At 44.7% G+C, this 25,519-nt stretch overlaps 1 protein-coding gene across 3 annotated transcripts in view; it reads left to right on the forward strand.

Annotated features, from left to right (window-relative positions):
* Nucleotides 1-25,519, forward strand: part of STIM1 (stromal interaction molecule 1) — a 186,034-nt gene that overhangs the window by 110,428 nt on the left and 50,087 nt on the right. For all 3 annotated transcript variants that reach the window (XM_060176915.1, XM_007527510.3, XM_007527511.3), the window contains exon 2: nt 4,654-4,784. In XM_060176915.1, coding sequence (XP_060032898.1) covers nt 4,654-4,784 — 131 coding nt within the window. The remainder of the gene's footprint in view (nt 1-4,653; nt 4,785-25,519) is intronic.

The raw sequence follows: 25,519 nt of genomic DNA on the forward strand, positions 1-25,519 counted from the left end.
CTTACGCCAGTCCTTGCACTTTGTGCCACCTGCGCGTATCCTGCTGCACTACCGCCCGACTCCCATAAACCACCTGTTTTTTATAAAAGTTTTATCAGCATGTAACTAAGCGTATTCACTTATTTATTTATTTTTTGTGTGCTTGTTTTTATGCTTCAGCCTAATGCTCTCCCAACTAAGCTATTTCAGCTCTTGTTTTTGTACTTAGTGACAGAAGTAAATAGGCATATATATATATATATATATAAACAGAGTCTAGATAGCCCATATACCCTAAATTCTCTATGGTTGGGCTTTTTGCAAAAAAAAAAAAAAAGAATGTTGCCTGACCTTGAGATTTTTTTTTCCCTGTCATAGCACTCAGCATATAGTGTTTTAATTGTCATCTCCATTTTTATATTCAAGCTCCTTGAGGACAATACTAATTACGAGGCTTAACATTTGAAGATCACTCAGTCATTGTTGTTTAAATGTTGTTTATATCACATGCTGACTCAACAGCTCTGGTACACAATTACATGTGCCTTTGAGTAATATGAAAATGGGAATGGGGGAAATTATTATATTGATTATATTAACCTCAAGGTTGTGTGCTTCACCTAAGAGCTTGTCATTATATACAATTTAGGGGAAAGTAAGTCACGAATAAGAGTTCACGATGGGGCCGGTTGGTGGCACACCTGGTTGAGCGCATGTTACAATACTAAATACCTGGGTTTGAGCCCCCAGTCCCCACCTGCAGAGAGAAAGCCTTGTAAATGGTTCAGCAGTGCTCCAGGTGTCTCTCTTTTCTCTCCATCTCTATCACCTCTTCCCTCTTGATTTCTGGCTGTTTATCCAATAAATAAATAAAGATTTTAAAAAAGAGAGTTAAGAGGAGGACCTATTGGGGGCTGAATTGCTGTGTGGAAAACTGGGAAATTTTATGCATGTACAAACTATTGTGCTTTGCTGTCCACTATAAACCATTAACCCCCCAATAAAGAAATTTTAAAGAAGTCAATGAATGAAATAATCACGCCAAGAGCTCTATTGGTCAGTAAGCTGAGAACTAATTCTTTTGTCTTTGCTTTATACTACTCCTTCCCTTGGCACCCACCACCTCTCCATCCCACTCTCCACTTCCCACTTCCACTCACCAGGACAAAGGCAGAAGAACATAAGATATCATGAAAGAGATTTCTTTTCTGTAATACTGTTCACCTTACCTGTTTTTCTTTTGTAAACTTGTTTGATCAAAAGGTTCTCATCAGGGGGGCCAGGTGGTGGTGCACCTGGTTGAGCCCATGAGCCCACATGTTATAGTGCCCAAGGACCCAGGTTTGAGTCCCCGGTCCCCACTTGCAGGGGGAAAGCTTCATGAGTGGTGAAGCAAGGTTGCAGGTGTTTATCTGTCTCTCTCCCTCTCTATCACTCCCTCCCTCTCAATTTCTGACTGTCTATCCAATAGATAAAGATTAAAAAAAAAAAAAAGCTTCTCATCAGTATTGCCATCTGTGGCTTCCAAAAGATGAAACCAGCCTAAAATGCCCTGGCCGCCTTGGCATAGAGGCAGTCAGGTGAAGCTGGCTGGGGAGTAGGCCTGGGCTCTCGCTAAGACTTCTCAGCTGCCCATGACTCCAGGCACCTCAGTTGACACCTAGAACTCCACCATTTAACATAATATCATTGAGTCTTATCTGGGATATATAAAATTAAGCCTACTCTTCTCTCATTTTGAAAATAATTTGAGCAGCTGATAAGTCATAGGGAAGTGACTTGCCCTGCCCTGTTGGCCCTAACCAGAAGACAAGCCATCGAGTGAATGCGTTACAGCATCTAGAGGACTTCACAGCCATCGCCTCTCTACCTGCTTTCCATCCTCCGGTACCTCTTACTACCCGAGAAATCAGGTCTTCCTTGTGTCTTCTTTGTGGGAAAGATATTTAGCTTAGAAGTGAATTATCAGGAGTCGGGCTGTAGCGCAGCAGGTTAAGCGCAGGTGGCGCAAAGCACAAGGACCGGCATAAGGATCCCGGTTCGAACCCCGGCTCCCCACCTGCAGGGGAGTCGCTTCACAGGCGGTGAAGCAGGTCTGCAGGTGTCTATCTTTCTCTCCCCCTCTCTGTCTTCCCCTCCTCTCTCCATTTCTCTCTGTCCTATCCAACAACGATAATAACTACAACAATAAAAAACAACAAGGGCAACAAAAGGGAATAAATAAATAAAATAAATTTTAAAAAAAGAAGTGAATTATCCTGATCAGGGCAAAAAGCAAAGGGGCATTTTAGAATCTGAGATTTGGAAGAAATACTAAAACCTTGTCAGGAAGTCTTTCTGGGAGCTGGGCGGTGGTGCACAGGGTTAAGCGCACATAGTACGAAGTGTAGGGATGTGATGCAAGGAACCTGCAGGGGGCCTCTGCGAGCAGTGAAGCAGGTCTCTCTCCCTCCCTCCTTCCCCCACCCCTCCCCCTCCGCCTCCCTCTCCACCTCTCTCTCTCTTTCTTCCTCCTCTCTCAAGAACAGCAGCAGCAACTGTAACAACAACAATGCAAAACAAAAAAAAAAGTCTTCTTTCAGAAAGTGAATCTGAGGTCTAGAAATAGCCTCCCTGGAGTCACAGGGTAAAACACCAGATTCCAGGCTCCTCACACGCTGTGTGTACAGGTCAGGCGAGGTGTTTTTTGGGTTTGTCACAGAGAACTAGGTGTTACGAAAGAGCTAGATAGAGTGACTAGGTTCTCGTGCTTCTTTACTCCTGCATGGCGGTGTGATAGTGGGCAGAGGGAGAAACCGCACTTCAGCCGCTCAGTACATGCTTGCTTACTCTGCCTGTGGGAAGACACAGATGATGAGGGGTGTGACTGGGGAAGCGGCTTAGCCAGAGGAGCACAGAATTCGGCTGCCTGAGGCGCCAGGTTCAAGCCATGGCATTGTATATGCCAGAGTGGTACTTTGGCCCCTGTCTCACAATGAAATAAATAAAATAAAACTTTTTTTTTTTTAATGTGAAAGGTAAGGACTGGGGAAATATCACTCTTGTTACACAAAAAGATTTTAGTGCCTGGGGATCTGACTTCCTGGTTCAATCCCCAGCACCATCATAAATTAGAACTGAGCAGTGCTCTGGTGGAAGGAAGGAAGGAAGGAAGGAAGGAAGGAAGGGAAGTTTTCCCAGGTAGCCTATAACTGGTATAATTCTTCTTCTTCTAGCGTTTGCCCTTCTTCCGTAGCCAGTCAACAGCGTCAGGTTGAGCCTGATGGAAAGTTTCAAGACCTCCTTTGAATCTGGAGAGGTGGCAGTCGTTGACTATGTGGGTCATAGTCTGTCTGGAGCCGCAGGGGCAGTTCGGGTCGTCTCTGGCTCCCCAGTGATGGAACATAGCGGCGCACCAGCCGTGGCCTGTTCGATAGCGATTGAGGAGGGCCCAATCATAACGTGCTAGGTCAAAGCCGGGTTGACGCTTGCAGGGGTCTGTGATGAGGTGTTTGTTCTTGACCTCAGCTGACTGCCAACTCTGTTTCCAAGAGACTGGAACAGAGAAGTTCAGTGTAGGCGTAGGGGACCAGATTGGGTGACGAGACGTCAAGCGTTGGACAGGGTGGGTGAAGATATCCGCGTATATTGGCAGGTCCGGTCGAGCGTAGACGTGGGAAATGAACTTAGATGATGCTGCATCCCGACGAATATCTGGCGGGGCGATGTTGCTAAGAACTGGCAGCCATGGAACCGGGGTGGAACGGTATAATAGGCACCAGTAATAACAATGGGAACAAAAAGAAAACTATGTATTATCTTAGCACTGGAACAAACAGCCTATATCCCTTTTTCTAGACATTTACATTTGTTTACTTGACAAAATGATATTTAATTTTGAACACACACATATTGTTGTTACTAGTAAGGCTAAATGTTTCTTTTTAAAAAAATATTATTTTGTTTTTATTTGTTGGATAGAGACAGCTAGGAACTGAGAGGGTAGGAAAAGATAGAGAGGGAGAGAGACAGAGAGACACCTGCATCACTGCTTCACCACTCAAAAAGCTTTCCCCCTGCAGGTGGGGACTGGGGGCTTGAACCCAGGTCCTTGCATATTGTTGACATTTGCCCTCAACCAGGTGCATCACCACCTGGTCTCATAAGGCTAAATATTTCTCTTGTAATAACTATTTGTATTTTCTCTCCATTTTTTCCTGGTGAATTAACTATTCATGTTCTTTGTCTAGATCCCAGTGTATTTATTCTTAGTCTTTTTTAAAAAATATTTTATTTATTTATGAATTTTATTTTTTACCAGAGCACTGCTCATGAGGCTGTGGTTTATGGTGATGTGGGGGATTGAACCTGGGATTGTGAAACCTTAGGCACGAGAGTCTCTTTGCATAACCATTATGCTATCTATCCCGGCCCTCTTAGTCTTATTATTGACTCCTCGGTGAAGGAACTATTAGAATGTTAAGGAGAAAAAAATATTAAGGCATTGTCCCTAAATGGAAGAATTTATCACTTCATTGAGAACATCAAGAGCTAGATGAAACACTTTTCTCATTGCATAAAGCAGCCAGCTATAGTTAGAGCCAGGAGCTGCTGTAAGCTAAGGGACATGGGACCAGTGGGCAGTAGGACGAGGAAGCAGCCCTGACTAATGCTCTTCTTGCTTTTTCTGTACAGAGTTTTGCCGGATTGACAGGCCCTTATGCCACAGTGAGGATGAGAAACTCAGCTTTGACGCAGTCCGCAGCATCCATAAGCTGATGGACGATGATGCCAACGGTGACGTGGATGTGGAAGAGAGTGATGAGGTGAGCGTGCGCACTCTGCACAGCCGGTCTCCTCTTGCTGCTTAGCAGTCGCTGAGAGCTGTGGGGACAGAGTTCCTAGTGGAGAGTTGTGCTGATCTCTAGGAACTCAACTGTTAGGAGAGGAGCACATGCTCAGCTGAAGCACCTTCTCAGAGTATAGAATAAGCCCAAGTCTGTTCCTGGACTGGCTCCGATCTGCCTACCGGCTAGAAACGCACTGACTGAGCTGTGTTGTTTGAGAGCCAGAGGGAGTCCCAGGGCTTGTCCCTGGAGTTTCCCTGAATCCTCACTACACTCACTGTCTGTGTCATCTTGCTGTAGGTAGAGGGAGCCAATTTGTACTTTATGCTCAGCTGTGTGTTGGCCTCTGGGAGAAACATCAAGACAGATCCTGTACTCTTATTCAGGAGGAAGCTCATTCTGGGCTGCAGTTAGTGGGAATCAGTTGAGTGAAAAGAACCTCTAGATGGAGGGAGCTGTTGTTGTTTCATTTTGGGCATTACCACAGCTCTGTTTTCATAGACCCAAAATACAGAATCATCATGTATGAAAAGATGTAAAAGTTTCAATTAATTTCAAACTTAACACGAGGCAGCAGCTAAGGGGAGTCATCCCAAATCTTTAATGGTGATATAGTGCATGCCACGAGAGAGGAGGTAGGTAAACATAACCTCTCCTCCCTCTGGTTAACTGACCATTAACTTTGAGTTCAGCTCTGGATCTTAGGTTGCCAGAAGCATTTGGAAGAGAGAGAGCTCATACAGAGAAGGGTAGGAATTCCTTACATTATATTATCCTTTTACTGAGAACACTCAACACGGCACAGTATTTCTCAGTGTCTGGTATATATGAGCCAGGCACTGCTCTGGAAATGATAGTAAAATAGACAAGTAAACTGTATCCATAATTTGTAGTCCAGTGAAGTGCTGCGACATCACAGTTATCACTGTCATTATTTCAGCCTGGAAAAGAAAACGCTCGGGTTATGTGATATATGTTTTACAAATACATTAGAGATGGACAATTCAGACTGAAATAATGACAGTGGAACTGTGATGTTGCAGCACTGTTTACCATTTATCAAAATCCTCACTCTGTTCCAGGCCCAATGTTAAGCTTTTTGCTTAGTTATTCTTTTAATTTCTTTAATAGCCTTTTGAAGTTTGGTATTGTTATCAAGGACAAGAGTCTTAGAAAGGTTAAGTGTTTTGTTCCAGGACATGCTGACTATGAGTGTAGATCTCATTTCAAAGTCCACACTGTTAAGTTCTACTTGTTTCTCTTATTCCAAGGGCAGAGCAAGGTCCAATGTGGGAAAAGTAACATAGGCATATTTTTCTAGAATCAAGAGTTGCATATTTCATAGTGGACGAGGAGTGAGCTTATAGTTTGGTAGTGAATTCTCTGGCACTGAAGGTGGGCAATTTGAATACAGTTCTCCATTAAATGACCAGCAGTGACAGCCCTTATATTATGTTGAGCTACATACTGCCTAAGGAATTTGTAAGAGTAGAAAAATAGAATTACTGGAGGAAAAATAGATTTGGATCAAGTGGAAGGGGTGTGGCAACCCAAATGGTAGGGAACTGCTGTGAGCAAAAATGTGAAGGAATAGAGAAGCATGGTAGGCAGGTTTGTTTAGAGAGAATCATTGTGGTAGAAAACTGCTGGACAAAATCTGATAAGGAAAGGTAGGCCCAGCCAACCCAGCTGAGATAGGTGTCCTTGTTGAACGCCACAGTTGCAGGTTCTTGAGTAAGGACAGCAGCTGTGATGGAAATAGCTGGGCATTCGGTCAGATTTTGTAAGTGTACTTGGCCCTCAAAGAACCTACATTTTCTTTGCAGTGCTTAGACTAGAGCCATGTTCCTGGTGTTGAATGAGGCCTAGGTCTGTCTTCTCGGGCCTGGTCACAGGACTTGTAGGTGGACAGCACCACAGTTAAGTAGATGGTATGAGCCAAAATCCACAGATTCCTGGATATCTTTATCATCTGCTCCTCCTTCCTTTTTCACTTTCTGCTGAATTGCTTTTTCAGTGAGGGGAGGAAGAAAATGTTCTTTTTAGAGGAATGTTACCACAACAAAAAGCTCATCAGCACAAACTGTTCTAAAATAACACAAAAGCTGTCAGCCCGCTCTTCTCTGCGCCAGTGGTGAGCTGTTCTTTTTCAGTGCAGCTTCTGCCTTGCCTTTTCTTCAGCTCTCCCCAGAGTCTCAGGCCTCTAAGGTTTAGAGAGGCCTGCTAGTCTGGGTTCCCATGGTCATCCACAAACTACTGTCTTGGAAATAGAAAGTAATGGTAGCAAGGTGTGTACTCTCAACTTAGTCTAAACATATATGAGACAACTTTGGAGTTCAGGATCTATCTAGAAAATTGGGTGGCCAGCTGAGGACTTCGAATATCAGAAAATAGACACAGAAACACTAAAGATGAAACTACCATGCTGGCCCTTGAGAACTTGTGATTTTTGTCTTTTTTTTTTTTTTTTTTTTTTTTTTTTTGCCTCCAGGGTTATTGCTGGGGCTCAGTGCCTGCACCATGAATTCACTGCTCCTGGAGGCCATCCCTCCCCTTTTGTTGCCCTGGTTGTTGTAGCCTTGTGGTTATTATTGTCATTGTTGATGTCATTCGTTGGTGGACAGGACAGAGAGAAATGGAGAGAGGAGGGGAAGACAGAGAGGGGGAGAGAAAGATAGACACCTGCAGACCTGCTTCACCACTTGTGAAGCGACTCCCCTGTAGGTGGGGAGCTGGGGGCTTGAACCGGGATCCTTATGCTGGTCCCTGTGCTTCACGCCACATGCACTCAACCCACTGTGCCACCACCTGACCCCCGATTTTTATCACTTTTATAAGCACTGTTGGTTATTCAAGGGCCTTAGTCCAAATATGAAGGGATTCTCTACTAAAGTCTCATTTATTCAGCTTTATATTAGTAAATTTCTTCAGACAACTGAACTATAATCTCCATGCTAGATCTCTTAAAATTTTAACTGTGAGCAAAGTCTTTATTTTTAAGATTATTGTAAGCTGAGTATTAACATTTTAATTTAATTTTTAGATTTTTATTGCCACAAGTGTTATCTCTGGGGCTTGGTGCCAGCACTATGAATCCACTGCTCCTAGGGGCCATTTTTTTCTTTATATTTTATTTGACAGGACAGAGAGTTATTGAGAGGGGAGGGGAGATAAAGAGGGAGAAAAAAAAGTACTTACAGTACTTTATTCATCACTCATAGAGCATCTCCTACAGGTGGGGAGCAGGGACTCAAACCTGGCTCTTTGCGCTTGGTGATAATGTGTGCTTAACTGGTAAAAAAAAAAAACTCATTGTTTTTTCTAGGAAATATTGCTTGTTCCCCTCTGGTGGGAAGTAACCCTTCCTCCCTAGTCTGTCATACTTGGCGTGACTCTCTTTTTGCATATTGTTCGGCTCTGTACTACCATTTGTTGGGTCCATCCTGTCCAATCAGATTGTGAGTGGCTCCAGGCAGCAAGTACCAGGTCTTACTCGTCACCATTTCTCCTTGCTTTATGTAGGTCCTTACACAGAAAAGTGCTGGGCTAAATAAGCTTTTTTAAATTTTGGACTTGAAAGCAAAGATGTTACTTTTATCACTGTGAGTTTTCTTATAATTGTTTCCCAAGGCATTGTACCAGCACAAAGGTTTGGGGAACAAGTGTTAGTTTTTGGCTAAGATAGATGTTGAAACAGTGCTGGGTGATGTCTAAGAACTGGTAGGCTCTAGGATCAGGCATGTTAATGTACAGTGTCTCTGCCTGCTCTTCTCTTTGACTCCCTCCTCTGTCCCTTCAACATGACCGTGAATTGTGTATGGCGTCTACATGGATGTAAAACCCACTGCAATTAAACAAGAAAGCCTTAGAGAAACATACAATAGTGTACTAGACGTAGAAGGGAAAAAAAAAGACTTTGACTGAGCAAAACAAGCTTATACATATAAGCTCTAGAGCAAGGAAGAGGAGGATGTTAGGTGTCCGAGTCAGCTTTCAGTCCCATGGCCATGGGGAGCTTCTTCAGCTCCATGAGCTTTCATTTCAAATAGGGGCAGTAAGCCTTACCTTGAAGTCTTACGGCAAAGGTGTGATGAAATCATATTGAGGGGCCAGGTGTTGGCGCACCTGGTTAAGCACTCACACTACAGTGTGCAGGGATCCAGGTTCAAGCCCCTGGTCCTCACTTGCAGGGGGAAAGCTTCACGAGTGGTGAAGCAGGGCTGCAGGTGTCTCTCTGTCTCTCTCCCGTTCTATCTCCTCCCTTCTCAGTTTCTCTCTGTATCCAGTAAGAAATAAACATAATTTAAAAATCATATTGAATCCTCAACCTATATAGTATGTAGTACTCACTAATAATATAAACAAGCAGTCTAATTTATACTAGCAATGTTACTGCTTCTGCTCCTACCATTGCTACACTGTGTCTACAATCTTCAGGTAATCCTTAGGTAACTGTTTCTATAATCTTTAGGTAATCTTTAGGTAACTGTGTCTACAATCTTTAGGTAATCTTTAGGTAACTGTTAGCTCCCACCACATATAACCCACAGGGAAGCTGAGGTGGAATGAGTTCACAGTTGGTCTTTGTTGATGTAGCTCAGATCTACCTCCAGTTGATGAAAGCATCTTAAACTTAGGGTGCTGGCTGTACCCCTGAATATGCTAAACAGCTTTAGGTTTTTCACTATAATTGGTGTATGAATTACATCTGAATAATAATATTAAAGAAAAGGCCACAGGGGGCAGGAGTAGGTGGCATAATGGTCATGCAAAGAGACTCTCATGCCTGAGGCTCCAGAGTTCCAGGTTTAGTTCCCCACACCACCATACGCCCAGAGCTGAGCAGTGCCCTGGTGAAAAAGAAAAAGAAAAGGTCATACATAGGGCCTGGTAGTGGTGCACCTGGTGAAGTGTGTATGTTACTATGCACAAGGACCTGGGTTCAAGCCCCTGGTCCTTACCTGCAGGTACTGAAGATTCATCTCTTCTTCTCTCCTTTTCCTTCTCCTTCTCCTCCTTCTCCTTCTCCTTCTCCTTCTCCTTCTCCTTCTCCTTCTCCTTCTCCTTCTTCCTCTCTCTCTCGCTCTTTCCCCTCCTCCTCTACCTCCTTCTCCTCCACTTCCTTTTCCTCTAAATTTCTCTCTGTTCTAAAAAAAGAAGAGGAAAGAAAGAAAGAAAGAAAGAAAGGAAAGAAAGAGAATGCGGGGGTAGTGTCACCACACCGGTTAAAACAGTGGTCACTTTCCACTTGCCTTTTTGTCATTCACCCCATAGGAATCCCTGGGGCGCTATAGAAAACACCTTGAAAACTAAGGTGATTTTTTTCCCTTTCTTTTTCACCACTGCTGACTTTGATGGGTATACTGAAATGCTTCTATGTCTGCAGCACCATTATTGCTGGGAGTAGTGGAGCTTCTCCAGCTAGCTGAGAGTTAGCTTGTCTCTGTTTCTGGGCTGACACAGTAGCTTCTGAGCACACCACACTGAGGAGCTCCGAGACATTCTCACTCCCTCTATCTTCCCTCCCTCTACCCCTCCTTCTCCCCCTCCATCCCCCCTCCTCTCCTTTGTAGTTAGAGGAACTGAGATGACAAGAAAGCTGTGGGAGAACCCCTGTGGTAAATCCCTTTTGCCCTCATCCCAGGGGCCTGCATCGAATTCCTGACCCATACCATTTGGAACTCTCCATGAGGAGAAATGTCAAAGACAACTGGCCAAGTAAACCCTAAATTTTATTTTTCTTGGATTCACCTTTTGCTTAGGCTTTCCACTGCTATTATTTTGCTGATCCCTGAATACATAACTCTCCTTTTGGTCTCCAGACCCAATACTGAACATACATTTTCATTGTTTTGTCTTTGCACAGCTTCAGCAACCTGGACTTTTTTTTTTTAAATTTAAGTGTACTATATACCAAGTAGAGCAGAAAATAAGTAATAGGAAACAGCTATGCAAATAAGCACAGAGCAGTATACTTATTGCAGTGATTTTCTTTGACCTAAAGTACTGCTAAATTTTGTAGGCAGCTTTCTGATTTTTGTTTTTTCCCCTTCTAGCTCCCTGCTTACCTTCTGGCTCAGTCCCCTTCTTATTTCCTGCCTCTTGTAATATTTTGATCCTTTGCCCATAATCAAGGCAAAATACAGATCAAAAGTCTATTTAGACTCCTTGGACAGGACAGAAATGAGTGGTACTATGAATGTCATCATTCTTCAGCAGAATCCTGAATCCTGTCCTCATTTTCCATGTCAGTACTTCATAGCAGGGTTGCAGTAGCATTCAGAACCAAGCATGGTTCACACACAGCTTATAGACGGCACTCCTCCTTGAGTCTAAGATCTGTGACCTCGAGCTTACATCCAGCCCTAACCTTCCCGAGGTGTATTCTTTTGTTTGGATTTCTTTTTTAGAATAAAGTATGTGTATATTGGCTTTTCAGAAGTCTGTAGAGTCTCACTCCACTTAGCCAAAAAGCAGAAAGGAAAATAAGATGCTCTTTGCCACTGACAAGCCTCCAGGCTTATGAGAGAGGTCTATCTGTAAGCTGACAGTGACATTTGGGCATTTTAAGGACTTCAGTGATGGTGTGCAAGGGCATGGAGGTGTTCCCAGAGGAGGGAGGGTGAGGCCGTCTAACCTGTAAGGTAGAGCAGAAGGCACATTGTCAGCCAGCACGTGGGGGAGGGTTGCAGCTGCTAGACAAGCTGAGCCACCCTGGAGAGGTATAGGCGCTGTTTGCAATCTGTTCCAGTGTTGAGCCAGAGCCAGAGCCAGAGCCAGGACGAAGCCTCAGCTCCCCCAGATGGTCCTGCTTCTGTTTCTAGGAAAACCCAGACTGGTTGGCTTCAACAGACTGGGAAATTCTTTCTCACTAAACAGACTGTTGTCTTCCTTCCTCCTCTTTTTGTTGGTGAGTCTGTTTTGTCTATTCTGGATGACGATCCTGTTGATGACAGGGATTGGTTATACTTGTAAGGTTTCTTTGTATTTGCTTCTCTATCTAGATGGCCCTTTGTATGTACGTATACATCTTTTTTATCCTTCTCTATTTGTGTGCTTCTTTCTTCAAGCAGACGTGTCTGTGTGTATGACAGGGTATGGAAGGAGAGCACTGAAGTAAGAGCTAAGAGAATGCCCCAGAGGTAGGCTAAGGCTCAAAGAGAAGGGTAGGAGCAAAGGGTTAGGTTACAGGACAGGATGTAAGACAAGGGAGGAAAAAGCAGAGCCAGAAGTATCACAAGGGACCCATAAATGTTGTTAGACGAGGCAAAATCAGAACCCTGTAAGGGTTCTCTTTCAGCTGGTGATAAAACCAGCAGAGGGAGAAGAGCTCAGCTTTGGGTTTTAAGCTTCTGACTCTTCCTCTCTGGAGGACTGGGCAGCTGGCTTCCACTTGGAAACAACTAATTTCTCAGTGTAATCAATGCTTGGTTCACCTAGGGGCCAGTGACCCTCCTTTTATTTATTCTTGCGTTCTCATCCATTTCTTCCTCTCCTCCTCCTTCAAACATACTGAACAAATGTGCTTGTGGGTGCCGGATATGCAAAGACCAATAAGGAAGACAGATTTTATGCCTGCAAAGGGCTTATGCATTAGTGAAACAGAAAGACATACATGTCCCATTTAGTAAGGACTGGGATTAGACATGAGTATGGCATGATCTGGAAGTCCATCCTAGCATGCCATTAGGAAAGACTGCTTGGAGAAAGGGGTGCCTGAAGTGGATTTTAGGAGATGAACAGGAGTTCTGTGGGGACAAGAGTGAGAAGGATGTGCTAAACAGAGCGATGAGTGTAATATCCTTAGGGATCTCTGAGTCTGTGGCTCTTTGAACTTGAGTATAGAATGTCATAATGGGCAGGTGTTAGGGGAGATGTTAGGGATGGGGTTGGTAGGTTGGCATTAGCTACATTCTTGCCATACTGAGAAACTTGGATTTTATCACGAAGGCCATGACCTAGAAGAGTTACAAGTGGAGATAGTTCTAATTCTGGTTTGGAGCCATGCCAGCAGTAGGTTTTGCCCAGCTAGTAGAACTGGAACATGGTTTTTAAAAAGTGGGCAGAGGTTTCCTGGTGAATAAAGGAGGATGAGTTTTCTAGGAGAAAGGAATTTGTTTTCTTCTTTTTAACCGGACCACTGCTCAACTCTGACTTACGGTGCTGCGGGTGATTGAACCTGAGACTTTGGAGCCTCAAGAGTGAAAGTCTCTTTGCTTAACCATTATGTTGTCTCTCCTGCCCAGGAGTGTTTTGCATGTTTATATTTTTCTGTTTTTTTTTCTTCCTTTTGTTTGTTTTTTAAGCAGAGCACTGCTTAGCTCTAATTTGTGGTGGTATGGGGGATTGAACCTGGGAATTTGGAGCCTCATGCCCTAGGCCTAAGGATCTTTGTGTAACCATTATGTTATCTACCCCCACCTGTTTTTTTAAAAGTTTTATTTCCTTTTTGTTGCCTTTGTTGTTTTTACTGTTGTTGTAGTTATTGTTGTTGTTATTGATGCTGTCTCTGGATAGGACTGAGAGAAATGGAGAGAAGAGAAGACAGAGAAGGGGAGAGAAAGATAGACACCTGCAGACCTGCTTCACCATTTGTGAAGTGACTCCCCTGCAGGTGGGGAGCTGGGGGCTCGAACCAGGATCCTCACGCCGGTCCTTGTGCTTTGTGCCTCATGCGCTTAACCTGCTGCACTACCGCCCGACTCCCTTTTATTATTTTTTTAACCAGAGAACTGCTCTGTGGTTTGTGACAGTGCATAAGCTGGGAACTGGGAGCTTCATGTATGAACGTCTTTTTGTATAGCCACTGTGATATCTCCCTGAGTCTGGGAGAGGAGCTTTTTGAGTAATGACAAGAGACAAAAAATATAGCAAGCTTGAGAGATATCAGATAATCTAGAGAAGAATTTATTCATCTCTATGAGAGGGATGCTAGTAATACATACCTTTGACATGAGGCTCAATAACACAGTGAGATATAAAGGATGGTAGGATGGAGGATCTTTATCTTAAGAAAGGATACGGGGCCAGGTGTGTTGGCACACCTGGTTCAGTGCACATGTTACAATGTGAAAGGACCTGGGTTCGAGCTCCTGGTCCCCACCTGTAGGGGGAAAGCTTTGCAAGTGGTCAAACAGTGCTGTAGGTGTCTATCTTCTGCTATCTTGAGTTTTGTCTCTACCTAATAAATAAAGATAATTTAAAAAATTAAAGAAAGGGTAGAAATAGAGCAGTAATTTAAAAAGATTTCAAGATTCGTGTTACCAAGCTCAAGGACTAGAGTTCAAGCCCCGCTCTCCACCTGTGGAGGAAAACTTCATGAGGGGTGAAGCTACAGGTATTTCTTTCTCCCTCTCTGTCTCCCCTCTCCTCTCAATTTCTCTCCGTCTTCTGTAATAAAAATAAGTAAACAGGAAAAATCCACTGGGAGCAGTGGATTTGTAGTGCCAACACCAAGCCCTAGCAATAACCCTGGTGGCAAGAAAAAGAAAAAAAGAGAGAGAAAAGAAAGAATATTTCAAGACAAACTTTTAAAATTGGGATCAATAGTGTCACGTTTACATAAGATGAATATATAGCCCTAGACAGAATGTATCATAGCTAAGGGCGTCTGAAACAGTTATTGAGTTAGGAACTTCTGACTGAACAGCACCAGAAGACCTGTAGATCCACTATTTAGTGAGCCTCCTCCCCCCTTACACGCACACACACACTCAGGCACGCATGCACACACTAGGGGGGTGGAGGTGTTACCAGGCCTTTTTCTTTTTCTTTTTTTTTTTTTTTCCCCCCCTCCAGGGTTATTGCTGGGCTCGGTGCCTGCACCATGAATCCACCGCTCCTGGAGGCCATTTTTTCCCCCCTTTTTTGTTGCCCTTGTTGTTGTAGCCTCGCTGTGGTCATTATTATTACCATTGTTGATGTTGTTTGTTGTTGGATAGGACAGAGAGAAATGGAGAGAGAGGAGGGGAAGACACCTGCAGACCTGCTTCACCGCCTGTGAAGCGACTCCCCTGCAGGTGGGGAGCCGGGGGCTCGAACCGATTACCTCCATTTTGTAAATACTGTGCGTGAAAACATGCAAGTTAGTGATGGAGCTGGGATAGAGCTGGCTACACAAGAAGGCTTTCATGATTGAGGCACTACAGATCCCGGGTTCAGTCCCCAGCACTACCTTAAACCAGAGCTGAGCAGGGCTCTGAGGGATGGAAGAAGGTTAAGTGCTAGACCCAATATTCCAACTAAGATAGTCTGGCTCTAGAATCAAGCTTACAAGTATTTAAAAAAAATTTTTTTTCATATTTATTTATTCCCTTTTGTTGCCCTTGTTGTTTTATTGCTGTAGTTATTATTGTTGTTGATGATGATGACGTCATTGTTGAAAAGGACAGAGAAAAATGGAGAGAGGAGGGGAAGACAGAGAGGGGGAAGATAGACACCTGCAGACCTGCTTCACCGCTTGTGAAGCCACTCCCCTGCAGGTGGGGAGCTGGGGGCTTGAACCAGGATCCTTATGTTGGTCCTTGTGCTTCGTGCCACGTGCGCTTAACCCGCTGCGCTACCGCCCAACTCCCAAGCTTACAAGTATTATGCTGTTCTGTACTAAATCCAAGCAGTGTAGCCTTCTCCTCCCTAGCCTTTCTTTTTAGAGTAGCTTATAACTTGGAGATTTTTTCCCCCTTTTTTAAAATTTCTTTATTGAGGATTAATGGTTTACAGTTGACAGTAAAATACAGTAGTTTATACATACATAGCATTTCCCAGTTTTCCACATAACAACACAGCCCCCATGAGGTCCTCCTCTGCCATCATGTTCCAGGACTTGAACCCCCCCCACCCCAGAACCTTTTACTTTAGTACAGTACACCAACTCCAAGATCTGCTTAATGTTTTCCTTTCTGATCTTGTTTTTCAATTTCTATGAGTGAGATTATCCCATATTCATCCTTCTGTTTCTGATTACTTAACAGGATTTCTTCAAGCTCTGTCCAAGATGGGGTGAAGAAGGTGAAATGACCATTTTTAATAGCTGAATATTATTCCATTCTGTATATATAACACAACTTGCTCAGCCACTCATCTGTTGTTGGACCCCTGGGTTGCCTCCAGGTTTTGGCTATTACAAACTGTGCTGCTATGAACATAGTTATACACAAATCTTTTTGGATGGGTCTGTTGGGTTCCTTAGGATATATCCCCAAGAGAGAAATTGCAGGGTCATAGGGTAGGTCCATTTCTAGCCTTCTGAGAGTTCTCCAGACTGCTCTCCACAGAGGTTGGACCAATTTATCTTCCCACCAGCAGTGCAGGAGGGTTCCTTTGTCCCCACAACTTATCTAGAATTTGTTGCTGTCCCCCCCCCCCCCATATATGACATTCTCATAGGAGTGAAGTGATTTGTTAATTTGGAACTTTTTTTTCTCTTGTATAGTTGAGATAATATGCATGGACTAGCTGTTATAAGCTAAGTGCTCTCCTAGGCGTTGCAGGGCAAACACAACTGAGAAATACTCATTCAGTTATTTAACAGTCACATACTCTGCTTTGTGCCAGCCCCTATACTTTGAGGTGAGCTTGTTGAAATACATTAATTATTCACTTAGATGTTCCAGAGAATTTGTAAGACACAGAGAGATAAAAGACAAATAAAATGTGGTTTCTATATTTGAGCTATTTAGAGAGTGTAAGAGGGGTAATTATAGTATAATGGAGTAAGTGCTGTCATAGACTTATATCCTGAGAACTAAGAGAACAAATAGGACAGGCAATTAACTTGCCTGAGAGAGGTCTGGAAAACTTAATAGAGTCAGAGACATTTTCTCCAGCAGATAAAGAGGGAGAAACTATTTTAAACCGAATACCTTGTCAGAAACTTAGAGGTATTAAAGACCATGCTTTACTCAGAGAGCTGTACATCATGTGATGTGTCTAGAGCAAATGTTGGCAAGCTATTTCTCTGAAGAGCCAGAATGTCAATATTTTGGGCTTTGCTGGCCATACAGTCACTGTCTCAACAATTGAGCTTTCTTTTTGTACAATAAAGGTGGCTAAGACAGTACATAAGTGAATAAATGTGACAGTGTTCCAGTAAAACTTAATTTATACAAACAGGCGGCTAGCTGGATGCTGGGGGTCTGTGAACACTGTTTTCTAACCCCTGGCCTGGAATGTAGGAGTCTGGTGAGAAGGGAATGTAGCTGGAAAAGTAAATCTACGGGCAAGTGGGTAGTTATTCTATGAGTCAGGTAAAAGGCCTTGGCCATGCGGCCACAAAGCCAGGAATTAATTTTTGTAGCTAATAGGGAGCTGTGAGATTTTAAGTGACTTTGTTAGAGTTGTACATTTTAGTTAGCAGTGTGGCAGATGGACTGGTAGACGTGAGACTAGGTGTACACAGGTGAGTACACTGTTCTTGGTGTATTGCACCGAAGTACAAGACTCCGGGTGGGTGGGAGAGTACAGGTTCTGGAAAAGGATGACAGAGGACCTAGTGGCAGTTGTATTATTATGTGGAAAACTGGGAAATGTTATGCATGTACAAACTACTGTATTTATGGTCGACTGTAAAACATTAATCCCTCAATAAAGAAATAATAATAAAAAAGAAATGGCTGTTCTTTCCCTGCCCTTGAGCAGCTGTAGCTGCTACTCTCCCTGGGGACCGACACTGTCCCAGCCCTCTGCATAAGTGGAGCTCAGGGTTGCTGGTAGCCAAAAAGTCCTTGGTAGATGTTCAAAAAATCAGTGGGAATTTGGGAAACTTCTCCAACCTGGGCCATGTGTCCTGTGGACCATGAATATTGTGCTGGGGAGGTCACAGTGGGCGTGTGGCGTGGTCTTTGAGACATGGAAGGTGAGCGGTGGGGAGTGAGATTGGAAGTGGGAGGAGGAGTCACTGGTTCTGAGAACCCCAAGATGTGCTTGGGCTCTTTGGGCTTCGCATCCGTAGATTCTGTGCAGTGAGAGATCTGGCTGGGCTAGCTGTGTGGGAATTTGAGAGAGAGATGTCTCTCTTCCTCACTGTTCTCACTCACACCCTTTCACTAGTGCTTAACACTTCAAATGGGGTGCATGCTTCGTGCCACCACTGGGAAGATCACTTTTCTGAGCTCACAGGACTAAATATACCAAGTGACAGCTGGTCCCTTGGCTCCCTGGAGAGCACTGAGCTATAGCTCTAGTAGCTGACGCCGAATCCCCCATGGTAAGGCAAGACTTGCAGGGAGCCTCCTTAGGCCTTCTTGAGAGAGGAGCTGTTTGTTCTGATTCTAAAATAGCAAAACCTTGTTGTGGGAGCCAGAAGTTGCTTGGTTTATTTAGCTTTTTGCTGCTGTGAAATGTCTTAAGCCAGACTTTACTATCTGGCCCTCGAGTAGTGCTCAGAACAGTATGTGATGGTCCCTACCTCAGGCATGCGGAACGCCAGCACCCCAGCTCCGCACAGCACAGCTGTGTCCTGTATCTTGGGTGAGGCGAGTAGGACCTTCTTCCTGTGAGAGGGCATGTGGTGGGGTAGGGAATTTATGCCTCAAGGGCATGTGCAGGGTTGTGGGAGCACAGAAGCCCCCTCCGACTGTACTGTCCTTGCTCTTATTTCACTTTCCTTCCAACAATAATCACAACATCCAGCCAGTACACTTTGAAACACAAAGTGTTGGGGGCCAGGCGGTAGCGCAGTGGGTTAAGTGCACAGGTGGCGCAAAGCGCAAGGACCTGTGAAAGGATCCCGGTTCAAGCCCATCGCTCCCCACCTGCAGGGGAGTCACTTCACAATCGGTGAAGCAGGTCTGCAGGTGTCTATCCTTCTCCCCCCCCTCCCCTCCTCTCTCCATTTCTCTCTGTCCTATCTGGCAATAATGACATTAATAACACCAATAATAATAAACCATAACAATGATAAAAACAAGGGCAACAACAAAAAAAAAGAAATTGTTTAGGAAAGCAGTTTCTAAAGAAGAAGCACAAAGTGTCTTTGTGTGAGACAGGAGTCATAAATTCAAAGCTACTGAAGGAGTGGGGGATATTGCAGCTGAGTGACGTGGGCGGATGTGCGAGTGGTGGGGGTCCCAGCAGACTAGTGGGCACATGCTTCTCCAGAAGGAGGCGACTACTGCAGGCTCAGGATTGTTGCCAGCCGGGAGCCGGGGGCTGGGCTGGGCTGGGCTGGAGTTCTTCATGACCTTTAACACCAGCTCTCTGACTTCCCCACCTTCAGGCTACACCTGATCGCAACCGTCTCCCACGCTCACCCTCCTGATTTGGACTAATTTTTTTTCCCATCTTCTAAGTAAAACATGAATTAGCATTTTTATAAAGTCTTGCATTTAAACACTGACTTATATAGTGAATAAGAAGCATTCAACACAATATGTTCACCGTGCAAATGCAACCTCTGACAGGTGCCTTAGCTGCCACCCTCCCTTTCAGTCAAACTGTTGCCTTAAGTCTCTCCTAAGAACTTTAGTGCTCCTAGTTCCTAGGTCTTTAGATTTTGTGTGTGTGTGTGTGTGTGAGGGGGGATGGGAGGTACTTGGGATCCAGCCTAGGGTCCTATACATGTGAAGCACTGAGTTATATTGTAGACCTAGATTTTTTGCATAACCATCATGCTGTTGCCCCAGCCCTCCAGACCTAGATTCCCCCCCCCCCCCCAGACATATCCTGAAAAGCCCACCTGGATAATATGTTGCTTTGTCTGGCACATGACCCAGGTTCAAGCCCAACCCCCACCACACTGAAGAAGGTTTTGGTGTTTTGGTCTCTTATTCCCTCTCTCTAAACAGAAAAACAAGGATAGCCTGAAAAACAGGGCCATGCCTCACTAAATCCTATCACACTACTTAGCTGTTAAAAATGATGAAATCATCTCCTTTGTCTCATCTTGGATGGAGCTTGAAAGAGTCATGTTAAGTGTGCCAAACCAAAATGAGAAGGGTGAATACTGGATGATCTCACTGATGGGTGAAACTTAAACAAAAACATGGGCAGGGGTAGGTAGCATAAAAATTATGCAAAGAAACGGTCAGTGCCTGAGGCTCTGAAGTTCCAGGTTCAATCCCCCACACCACCACAAACAAACAACAGAAAAGGAAAGCATAAAGTAGAACTTGACTAAGGGTGGTGTATTGCATCAAAGCAGAGAACTCTGGAGAAGGGAGGAGGGGGTGGGGGAACGGGATCCTGGTGCATGATGGTAGAAAAAGACCTAAGTTAAAGAGGAGAGAATTTTGCAGACACTTAAAACAGGGAGATGAGAAGTTGTGCCCATGTGTCAGCCACTGTATCACGATCTATTATTCTAGAGAGAGAGAGAAAGGAAGGAAGGAAGATGGTGCAGTGGTGAAGCTTTGGACTCTCAAGCATGAGGTCCTGAGTTTGATTCCCGGCAGCACATGTGCCAGAGTGATGTCTGGTTCTTTCTCTCTCTCCATCTCTTTCCCTCTGTCTCTGTCTCTGTCTCTGTCTCTCTGTCTCTCTCCCTATCTTTTTCATAATAAAATAAAGGCTTGAAAAAAAAAGGAAGGAAGGAACCCTGCCACACTCAACTGAAAGGGGGCAGTTAGCCCTCATAATGAGACACAGAAAGGCTGAGGAAGTGAGTCCTGGGCTCTAAACTAACTTTTTTTTTTTTTAAACCAGAGCACTGCTCAGCTGTGGTTTACGGTGGTGCAGGGGACTGAATCTGGGATTTTGGAGCCTCAGGCATGAGAGGCTCTTTGCATAACCATTATGCTATCTACCCCCTCTCCCCTCCCCAAACTAGCTTTATTTGTGGTGCACTGCCATTCCTACTCTCAGGCTTGATACTGCAGTCTCACTCATCTCTAAGAGCTTTTCTTCAGCAGCAGACCTTCCTTCAGGGAGAACTTCGGTCAGCCACAGGCCTCATTGGTGCTGTCTTCTTGCGGCCTTGTTTTCTGAGCCCACGACTTTGCATGCCTGTGGCACCAGTAGGGCCTGTACATGAGCCCCTTTGCACTTTTTTTTTTTTTTTTTTTGCATTTTCTTTCCGTAAACTTCTCTCTGTGCCTGTCTCAGTGATCAGACTTGGCTATAAAAGCAGTGTCTGGGAGTCGGACAGTAGCACAGCAGGTTAAGCGCACGTGGCGCGAAGTGTAAGGACCGGTGTAAGGATCCCGGTTCGAGCCCCCGGCTCCCCACCTGCAGGGGAGTCGCTTCACAGGCAGTGAAGCAGGTCTGCAGGTGTCTGTCTTTCTCTCCCCCTCTCTGTCTTCCCCTCCCCTCTCCATTTCTCTCTGTCCTATCCAACAACAACAACAATAACTACATCAATAGAACAAGGGCAACCAAAGGGAATAAATAAACAAATATTTAAAAGCAGTGTCTTTCAGTTGGGTTCCTATAAGCTGGTGGTATGTCTCATCTGATGGTATCTTTGGGTCTAGGTGCCTACATTACATCCCACTGCTCCTGGAGGCCATTTTGTCCTCCTATTGTTGCTGCTGCTGCTGCTGCTGCTGTTAGATAGGACTGAGAGAAACTGAGAGGAGGGGAGCTAGAGGGGGGGGGAGAGAAAGACAGACACCTGTGCTTCACCACTTGTGAAGTGACCCCCCTGCAGGTGGGGAGCCAGCGGCTCAACCGGGATCCTTGTGCAGGTCCTTGTGCTTGCACTATGTGCACTTTACCTGGTGCACCAGTGCGCCGCTATGTTCCATCGCTGGGGAGCCAGAGTCGACCCGAACTGCCCCTGCGGCTCCAGACAGACTATGACCCACATAGTCAACGACTGCCACCTCTCCAGATTCAAAGGAGGTCTCGAAACTTTACATCAGGCTCAACCTGACGCTGTTGACTGGCTGCGGAAGAAGGGCAAATGCTAGAAGAAGAAGCGCCTGGTGCATTAGCGCCCGGCCCCTCAGTCTCTTATTTCTAGCTCTCTTTTCCTTTCTTCCCTTCCTTCTAAGATTTATTTGTCTATTTATGAGGGTGAAGCACAGGGTGCTGGGGATCAGTGCGGGAGTTCACACTCGAGAGGCCCACCTTTATATCCTGCAGCACCTCTGGGGTCCTCACCTCCTTCATGTCTTCAGCCATCCGGCCTCTTTACTGGTCCTCAAGGATGTCACACATGTTCTTGCCTTAAAACCTTTGCACTTACCATTCTTAGTCACTCAACTTGCCTTTTGCCATGGCTTCCTTTAAATATTTGCTTAAAAGTCACCTTTTTGGGAGTCGGGCGGTGGCGCAGTGGGTTAAGCACACGTGGCGCAAAGCGCAGGGACCGGCGTCAGGATCCCGGTTCGAGCCCCCGGCTCCCCACCTGCAGGGGAGTCGCTTCACGGGCGGTGAAGCAGGTCTGCAGGTGTCTATCTTTCTCTCCTCCTCTCTCTCTGTCTTCCCCTCCTCTCTCCATTTCTCTCTGTCCTATCCAACAACAAAGCAACGTCAACAATGGCAATAATAACCACAACGAGGCTGCAACAACTAGGGCAACAAAAAGGGGGGAAAATGGCCTCCAGGAGCAGTGGATTCATGGTGCAGGCACCGAGCCCAGCAATAACCCTGGAGGAAAAACAAACAAACAAAAAAAAACCCCCAAAAGTCACCTTTTTAATAAAACCTCCTTTGACTCCCCTAATTCAAACAAAATATACATAAACCACAAATACTTTCTCTTGGCATTACCTATCCCTTTTCCTGACATGGTTACTTTTAAAAGATTTATTATTAATTTCTTTCTTTCTTTCTTTTTTTGCCTCCAGGGTTATCGCTGGGGCTCCCGTGCCAGCACTGCAAATCATTCCACTGCTCCTGAAGGCCATTCCCATTTTGTTGCCCTTGTTGTGGCTGTTCATGTTATTGTTGTTGTTATAGTTGTTGTTGGACAGGACAGAGAGAAATCAAGAGAGAGGAGGGGAAGACAGAGAGGAGGAGAGATAGACACCTGCAGACTTGCTTCACCGGGGCTCGAACCGGGATCCTTAAGCCGGTCCTTGTGCTTTGCGCCACCTGTGCTTAACCCTGTTGCCCAGTCCCCTATTACTAATTTCTTATGAGAGAAGCCAGAGCACCATTAGGGTTTATGTAGTGCTAGGGATCAACCCAGGAACCTCAGGTATGCAAGTCAGGCACTCTTCCTGTTGAGTTACTTCGGCCTGGGTTTATGTAAGTTACTGTCTGTCTCACTCAAATAGGATGTTAGTACAGTGAGGACAAAGAACTGTATCTGTTTTGCTTACTACTTTCTGCCTCTTTAATACGTAGGATGATGCATGGTAGATTGAAATCTTACTTGTTGGGGCTGGGTGATGGCGCACCAGGTTGAGTGCACATGTTACAACGCGCAAGGACCCAGGTTCGAATCTCAGTCCCCACCTGCAGGGAGAAAGCTTTGCAAATGGTGAAGCAGTGCTGCAGGCGTCTCTCTGTCTCCCTCTTGATCTCTCCCTTCTCTCTCGATTTCTGGCCATCTCTATCAAGTAAATAAAGATTTAAAAAAAAACTTTTTTTAAAAAAAGAAATCTTACTTGTTGAACAGTGAATGAATTTCTGCCACAGGCTGTCTCGGGCTGCTGTGATCATCTTCCCTCAGACAGCCCAGTGTTCTGTGTCTGAGGCCTAGCAAGCTCATCGTTCAGCTCGCTTGGGATGACAGACGCTCAATAGATTGACAGAATTATTTTAAGATTCATTTTGAAAAATTGAAGTTGAGATTGACAGGATATATTCTGAAATAGAAGAGCTACAGGAAGAGGAGTTTCTGACATTACAAATATTTCTAAAAGCATGAAGTAAAATGAATGTATTATAAAACAGTTAAGTGCTAGCACAAAAATAGAAACATGGTTTAATGCAAAAGAACGAAGAGCACACAAGTATATGAAACTATATGTAAGAACTTAGCAGATTTCCTTTCCTTTCCTTTTTTTTTTTTTTTGCCACCAGGGTTATTGGGGCTTGGTGCCTTTATGACTCTGCTGTTCCTGGCGGCCATTTTGTGATAAACAGTGATAAGGAGAGTGAAACAGAGAGAACCAGACACCTGCAGCACTGTTCCACAGCTCATGAAGTTTGCCCCCTGCAGGTGATAACTTGTACTCGAGGCTATTTTTACCCCCTTTTGTTGCTCTTGTTTTATCATTGTTATGGTTATTATTATTGATGTCATCATTGTTGAACAGGACAGAGAGAAATGGAGAGAGAAGGGGAAGACAGAGAGGAGGAGAGAAAGATGGACACCTGCAGACCGGCTTTACCGATTGTGAAGCGACCCCCCCCCCCCCCCCCCGTGCAGGGGGCGGGGCTCGAACCTGGATCCTTATGCTGGTCCTTGCACTTTGCACCACGTGCGCTTAACCCACTGCACTACCACCTGACTCCCCAAAAGGCTGTTTTTAAAAATCCTAAAACATTATTATTATATTGCCACCGGGTTATTGCTGGGCCTCTGTGCCAGCAATATGAATCCACTATTCCCAGCGGTCCCCCCCCCCAATTTCTATATTTATTGGATAGTATAGAGAGAAATTGAGAGGGGAATAGAGGGAGAGAGAAAGATACCTGCAGACCTTCCCATCATTGCACTGAGGTGTATCGGACAGTGCTTTATAATTGTGGACATTACCGAGTTCTTTGCACTCAGCAGCATCTCCTGTGACTAGATTGAGAGTGCGCCAGTGTGTCTATCTTTAAACTGCTCTCCTGAGTCATTAACACACACACCTACTATCTACAAGGCCCAGGGGTGAGGAAATGAGCTCTCAATTCTGGGTTAAGGGAGTCTGGGACCTGCTGTCGACCATATGTTCATTTAATCAACAACAGTTACTGACATTGCTCTAGGGAAGACCTTTTCCTGGATTCCTGGGATAGAGGGAGATGGATGAGACATTTCCTCAAAGTCCTCCTAAGATGTGTTTTTGTGAGAATTGTGATCAGAACGGCTTATTTCTTTGATGTGTGAGACTGTGTAAAACAAGCATCAGTGTTCAATTCTGCATGTAATAATAAGGCTAAGGATCAGGCTGAATGACTGTTGTTGAAACTCATTATTAGTTAAGTTTCAGAAAGCTTTGACTTATCTTTCTCGTAAAAGTATTTTATGATTCGAGCCCCCAGCTCCCCACCTGCAGAGGAGTCGCTTCACAAGTGGTGAAGCAGATCTGCAGGTGTCTGTCTTTCTCTCCCCCTCTCTGTCTTCCCCATCTCTCTCCATTTCTCTCTGTCCTATCCAACAATGACAACATCAATAACAATAACAATAAAACCAACAAGGGCAACAAAAGGGAAGATAAATAGATATTTTTAAAAGTATTTTATGAAAATAAATCCATATACTTAAAGGTCAGCTTATGCAGCATAGGGGAACCTTACATTACAAAGTCAATTATCTTGGCAAAAAATATATATGGAAGTCAGGTCTCTTGGATCTGAATACTAGCTTTCTTGCCTATCAGCTGTAACCTTGAAACAGGTGTTTTAGTTAACTAATACGGTATAACAAACTTCCCTAAATTAGCAACATTAATTTTATGTACCTGCAATCTGGGTGTGACTCAGCAGGTCATCTAAGTCCCCAGATGAGATGACTTGAAAGATGGGGGCTGGAGTTGGTGAGGGCGATCTGGTTGCAACATGTCACTCAATTTATCGCTAGGGTTGACTCGGCTGATCTGGCTGGCTAGGCGGGTGTCCCCTTCCTCCCTCACCGCTCCATGTACGTCCCTCCCAAAGCTGCTCGCACAGTCGAA

The sequence above is a fragment of the Erinaceus europaeus genome, chromosome 17 (assembly GCF_950295315.1).
Source record: "Erinaceus europaeus chromosome 17, mEriEur2.1, whole genome shotgun sequence".
Lineage (NCBI taxonomy): Eukaryota > Metazoa > Chordata > Mammalia > Eulipotyphla > Erinaceidae > Erinaceus > Erinaceus europaeus.